Source organism: Sprattus sprattus (assembly GCF_963457725.1).
Source record: "Sprattus sprattus genome assembly, chromosome: 9".
NCBI lineage: Eukaryota > Metazoa > Chordata > Actinopteri > Clupeiformes > Clupeidae > Sprattus > Sprattus sprattus.
In genome coordinates this window covers 33,168,142-33,175,084 of record NC_137928.1, presented here as the reverse complement: position 1 = coordinate 33,175,084, position 6,943 = coordinate 33,168,142, and the positions used below count along the sequence as shown (strand labels likewise).

At 45.1% G+C, this 6,943-nt stretch overlaps 1 protein-coding gene across 1 annotated transcript; it reads left to right on the top strand.

Moving 5' to 3' along the window:
- Window positions 1-555: 555 nt before the first annotated feature.
- On the top strand, window positions 556-4,866 carry LOC308370455 (fatty-acid amide hydrolase 2-A-like; the record flags this gene model as incomplete). Its single annotated transcript, XM_080845104.1, has 8 exons — window positions 556-744; window positions 1,526-1,608; window positions 1,997-2,136; window positions 2,589-2,798; window positions 3,644-3,765; window positions 3,963-4,074; window positions 4,322-4,510; window positions 4,691-4,866. 8 exons carry the CDS (start codon window positions 556-558, stop codon window positions 4,864-4,866), a joined length of 1,221 nt encoding a protein of 406 aa, XP_080701230.1.
- Window positions 4,867-6,943: the final 2,077 nt, after the last annotated feature.

Here is a 6,943-nt window from a genome sequence, read left to right as displayed (position 1 = left end):
ACTACACCTGAATGAACACCGTGAAAAAGATAATAGTGGGACTCCAATCTCAGAGGTATGACAGAAGCAGCGTCTACTCAACAATTGTGCTTCTGATCTTTGCGCAAACGTGTGACGCCATCTAGTGGAGAACCGATTATACACCCCTTTGAAAGTGCAGATATTGGTGCGCCTTTACTGCTGAACGTTTTCATATTTCTTGCCTATTCGCTTGATTTGGGTTATTTTGGTTAAACGTTTTTAAAACGGGCATATGCTTAACAATTTACCGGTCTAGGGTACAGAAACAGGTTTTGTATCTTTGAAGCATTTTCTGACTCAGCTATAGATTTGGACACATTCTTGGAACGGAGAATTACGGAAGATCACGAGTGTGGGTATAATATCTGACTCGTTCTATGACGCACCATTGCATTATCATTTGGTATTCTAGTAGTAAATATACACCCACAACAGAATACGGCCCGGTGCATGACGGGAGGTGATATGACCTCGGAGAGTTGGGAAGTTGATTGCTAACTTGAAGCCTGAGAGTGAAGTTTACACATTGACACCATGTCGCTCTCCCGCATGGAGCGATTGCAAGTGTGGGTTATGAGCGCGATCATGGCCGTGTTATACGTAATATTTTGGTTGCTGAGTCCAAGACCGAGGGCTGGTGCACCTTCCAAAGTTCTTCCAATCACCAACCCGCTGCTGAAGCTGTCTGCAACCCAACTTGCGCAGAAAATACGTCGGAGAGAGGTCTGCATCTTATTCTCATATTATGCAATTCTCATGCAATGTTATTCTCATCGAATTGACGAGTTAGCCTAGTTCCGAGCCTTAAGCGCAAATAGCAGTGGTCGCTTACAGCCAGCTATTTGCTGTTTGACATACAGCTATTTAATAGATCTAGTCTTCTGAACTCTGTGATTGCTACCTTGCTTAACCCTCCTATTATCTTCAAATGTACTTACATCGTTTATGTTGGGGTAAATTTGACCCGAGCAATTTTTAACCTCCAAAAAATTATTAGAATTAATAATGTACCCAAGTTTATGTGTCTGGTACTTTATGTTTGTTTGTTGACTACCTAAATATCCCTTTAAATAAAACAATACCCACACCTATGCGCACAGCATACCTACGTATGTACAGGACATTGAAAACATATAATTATGTTGATTTTGTGTTTACCCAGTTGTCCCCATTACATTAGGAAAAGTAATTTAATATGAAGCAAAACAAAAGATGTCAATCATTTATTTAGAGGTGTTAAACATTGAATGTGGTCAAATTGACCCCATAGATAATAGGAGGGTTAAAGGGTTGCAGGTGTATTCTGTAAACACCAGAATGACTGATTTTTTTAACCTCTGTATATTTTAATCAGTTACATATTTTCCCTTTGCTCGGCTGAAAGGGCTCTTTGTGTGGTAAGAGGTAGAGCCATAAAAAGCCATAAAAGTTGGATAATGGTGTCTTGTCATCCCACCACACGGATACTGACTAGAACTATGTTGGACACATTGTGTGTACGCAGCTGTCAAGTGTGGAAGTGGTCCAGGCTTACATAGACAGAATCCAGGAGGTGAACCCTCTACTCAATGCCATGGTCAAGGATAGGTCGGTCCCCCCTTCTTTGTGTGTGTGTGTGTGTGTGTGTGTGTGTGGGTGTGTTTGTGTGTGTGTGTGTGTGTGTGTGTGTGTGTGTGTGTGTGTTTGTGTGTTTGTGTTTATGCGTGTGTCTGTCTGCACACTATGTGTGGCAGTAGGGCAAGTTTATCACTCCAATACTGCACTCACTGCACAAGTATCTGTATCAGCCCATGTCCAGAATCTGTCATCAATGCATCTCACTCTCTCTCTCTCTCTCATTCTCTCTCTCTCTCTCTCATTCTCTCTCTCTCTCTCTCTCATTCTCTCTCTCTCTCTGTCTCTCTCTCATTCTCTCTCTCTCTCATTCTCTGTCTCTCTTTCATTCTCTTTTTCACTCTCTAACTCATACTGTCAGGTTCTCTGCTGCCCTGCAGGAAGCTGCTCAGGTAGACATACTGATAGAGGAAGAGACTTCGGGAGCAGAGGAAGCCCTGGCTGAACGCCTCCCACTACTAGGGGTCCCACTCTCAGTGAAGGAGTCTTTCGCCCTTCAGGGTACACACACACACACACACACACACACACACACACACACACACACACACACACACACACACACACAGCTTTTACAGAAAACACAGATATGGACACACACACACACACACACACACACACACACACACACACACACACACACACACACACACACACACACACACACACACACACACACACACAATACCAAGCTGCCAACAACGACCGTCACACATACACCCTAACTGGCTGACTCCCATGTATGTACTCATACACAAACATTGCCCTTAAAGGTGTTATAAGGCTCCATCACAGTCACACAAGCAGGCAAAGCTCAGTTAACTCTTCACCTCAACTGTTCACCAGCTACTTCACCCCTCCCATCTCAGGTCAACCTGCAATTAGTGTCACTATAAGACATTCTTCTAGTTATTCCACGAAATGCTATACCTACTCCCCCCCTCCCATCTCAGGCATGCCTCACACCTCTGGCCTGCCCTTCAAGGCGGGGGTGTTGGCGAGTGTGGATGCCCCCAATGTGGCCTACCTGAAGAGGGCAGGGGCCATTCCGCTAGGGGTCACAAACACCCCTGAACTCTGCATGTGGAGCGAGTGCCACAACCGCCTGTACGGGATCACGAGGAACCCCTACAGCCTGGACCGCACACCTGGAGGGAGCTCAGGTGAGTGCATACACACACAGATAAAACACATACACACACACACATATAAATATACACACAGGTGGAAAAAACCACACACACCATCAACTTTACACATCTCTGTTGTAGACCCATGTACATTTACCCCAGATGCTGCCAGAGAGGTCCGAAACTCTTTAGAGGTGATGTGTGGGTTGACTTTTACCTGATTTATTCTTCTTCTGGTGCTTCTTGGTGATGGTCTTGATGGGCGTCCACTTCTAGGCAGAGATGCGGTCATGTTGAATACCCTCCATTTCAAAATTATTTGTCTTGGATGGATGGATGGAGCTGGAATCTTTTGGAGATGGTCTTATAGCTTTCCCAAGACTGATGGGCTGTCAGTACCTTCTTCCTGATGTTCTCGGATATCTCGTTTCCTCTCGGCATTGTTGATCTGTGTGGGTACACCTTGGCACTACAGTAGTTTGGTTGGTTTCCTCTCTCTTTTAATCTGTATGGCCCAAACCTTTCCCTAAGGATGTCTCAGATGATCGGTTTGCTCAATTGACTAATTATTCACCCAAATAAGTTTCACTGAATCTGTTACCTGCTTGACTTTATCAATTCAGCTGGGGGTTCACTTACTTTTGAAATGGACTAATTCCATGTTTCATGTAGTTTTTCAGCCTCTCAAACAATTTCCTCTAAACAAGTACATGCAAATAATAAACATATACCTGACATTTCATCTATGGAAAATTGGTGATAAAAAAATGAAAAATCATGGTAAAACAACAGAAAACGCTTAAGTCCTCAAGGGGTTCACATACTTTCAAGTGGCACTGTATATATACATGTATGTGTGTTTGTATGTCTTTTACTATAGGTTGTGGAGCACCTGGAGGCAGACCTTGGGGTCAGAGTTCAGGAGTTGCGTCTACCAGAGCTCAAGTATGGCCACCTGATCTGGGAGCTCTTCATGGGCCTACCTGACAAAGATGGAAAGGTAGGTGTGTGTGTGTGTGTGTGTGTGAATGTGAGTGTGCGTGTGCGTGTGCGTGTGCGAGTGCGAGTGCGAGTGCGAGTGCATGTGTGAGTGTGAGTGTGCGTTAGCGTGAGCAAGTGTGTGCGTTTGTTTGTGAATACTGGTCATAAATACCAATTGAGTGTATTTCCTGTGTTGAATGGTTGTGTTTTCTGCAGCCCCCACAGCCCTTCACAGAGCTGATGTCAGAGGGGGGGTCAACTGTTTGGCCCCCATCGGAGTTAGTCAAGTGGATGATGGGAAGATCCTCACATACTATGGCGTCAATAGGTAAGGACACACACACACACACACACACACACACACACACACACACACACACCACACTCACTCACTCACTTACATTTTCTCTCCTTCTCTCTCTCACACATACACATACACACACACATACACACAGACACTCACTCCCTCACTGTCATTTTCTCTCTCTTTCTCTCTCTATGCAGTCTATGTGCATGTCAGACAGACAGTTTTTATGGTGTAATAGCATGCATGTGCATGTGTGTGTTTGTCCTAGGTCTAGCCCTCTCAGAGATGGCTCACTTTGGCAAGCCATCGCAGTTCCTTCTGCAGCAGAAGGAGGCGCTAGAGAGGCGTCTGGAGGAGCTACTGGGCACTGATGGGGTGCTTCTGTGCCCCCCTCATCCCCATCTGGCCCCTAAACACCACCACCCACTCTTCACACCCTTCAACTTTGCCTACACTGGTAACTGTAGTAAACCACCAACCACTCTTCACACCCTCATTTTGGTATCTCACATATTTAAGGTATGACATCTAATACATGATACACTGTTAAGCTGTCATGCATATGTAAATTCTTATGACTGTACTAAAACATGTCTCTCACTGTGTCTCCTCCTTCTCCACCTCCTCTCTGCTTCAGGCATTTTCAACATCCTTGGTCTGCCGATTACCCAGTGTCCTCTGGGGTTGAGCCAAGAGGGGCTGCCGCTGGGCGTGCAGGTGGTTGCCTGGAAACTGCAGGACCGCCTGACGCTGGCCACCGCCCTGTATCTGGAGAAGGCTTTTGGGGGGTGGAGTGACCCAGGGGATCCCTGACTGAAGGAGCAGCACCCCAGTAGGACAGACCCAGTGACCTTTGACCAGGTGCGCAGGTTGCAGGTTCAGGAATGAATGTTTTTGGTTTTGTTCAGTGAAATTGGGTATTGTCCTTGCTTTTCCAACGAAGTATATGCTTAATTAGCCTTTAACTCCATAAAAAGGCCGTCCACAAGTATGTTGTTATACCTTGACCAGCCAGAACCAGTTCCCACAGAACGACTCATGGTGTCTTCCTCTTTCAACCTTTACAAATGTTTGTTCATGTGGGCCTCCTGAACCGTAAGAGAATATGTATTTTCTGTGTCGGACACTTTAAGAATAATCTGAACACAACTGTGTTGCAGCAACAGACCACAATAAAAACTACACTCCTATCTTTCACACTAAACAGACCTTGTTAAGTCTTTTGAGTCCTTGGTGTCTTCATGTTCAGTTAGTTAGGTGAGATTTATCAAGTAGGGAATCCCTCAGAAAGAAAAACCTCTTTCCCAGGTCTTTGACAGAAACATAGGGATTTTCTAACTGGCTGATGTTTCTGAAGTTTGATCTCTTTCCTGTAACCCAGATCACGTCACCTGTGTATCAGATGTATGCCTTACTCAGTATGTCTTACTGGCAACAACTGACAGCAAAGATTATGATGTTGTGTCCTGCTGCTCAGGTACATAATTGAGAGGGAGCACAATGACAGAACTTTTGTTTGTTTGCCTTTGGTAAACTTGTGTGTGTGTGTGTGTTTGTGCGTTTGAGAAAGAAAGCAAAGGACAGATTAGAAGCATTTACTCTGGATTTAATAGTGACCTTTTACATGCAAATGAGTTGAAACATGTTTAGCTGTGAGGGAGTTTAGAAATTGAGATGAGTGTGAGAATTGTGTGATTGTGTCAGTCTATGGGCCTCATTTTTAAAAAGTTGCGTAGAAACCATCCTACATTTTGTCTTAGACATTTTCTGAAGTGATCGTAAGTGAGATCCACATAAAACGAACATTCACACAAAAAAACACGTGTATTCCAATCCTTCGGTTATAAATCACAAATGATCGTGCAACTGAATCCCCGCCCTCATAACGCCCCTATTAAATCGAATTAGCATATTATCAATGCACAAACATAACGCATCCTCAATGCACAAACTCTGTGACAATGGCAAGCAAGAAAGACACTTGTAAACAGAAGAATTAAAGTGAAGCTGACATCGATGTTCTGCTGATGGAAGAGCAGATGCGGGCCAAAACATTGTTAGAAAGCCTGTCTGGTGGCGTAATGGCAACAGCAAAGTATGTGACATGTAGTAGACACGTCTCCAAAGCACCAGCGGCCACACCTGCTGCAAGAGCAGCACCAGAAGCCGCATCTGCGGCAGCAGCGCTTGCTGCTCCAGCATCGGGGCCTCGCCGGCCGTCGCCACCTTCCCTTCAGCATACCTTTGCTGTGCTCCACTACCAACCGCGCACGGGCATGTCCTGTATTGAAGTAGGCTTCCTAGGCTGTCTGAGTGTGCACAATCTGGAAGAGAATACATTGGAAACCCTGTTTTATGCAGGAAATCCTCTTTCACATTTTGCTGTTCCTGGGCACTGTATGGAAATCTAATAAATTGCGGACATATAGAGGGATAATACTGCGAAGAACATTGGGCAAAATTCTGCTCAATGATGACTGGGATATACTCGACTGGTCTCCAATTTCTCGTCGGAACGTTCCTGTAGCCAGGAATCCAAGGGCAGCCAAAACCTGAACGGGTATGTCCTGGTTGCCTCTGGTGCGCCTCTGTAGACGAGGGGCCATTTGGTCACAAAGCTCTAACAGAGCCGTTTTCAGCAAGCGGTACCAGCTTATCAGCCGTACATCACCCTGTGTCAAAAAATATGCGCGATCACGAAAAACCCCTGTCTCTACTTATTGCACCGTTTGCAATATCCTCTAACAACGCCAATGCAGCCATATCTCCTACTGAAAACAAAGCCAGTAATAGACTTTTTATTGGATATACCTAGAACCAGTCAGATCAACGTAGTATGACCATCGGGGCCAGCTGATACATTAAACTTTTACCAGATCCCGTAGGAAGG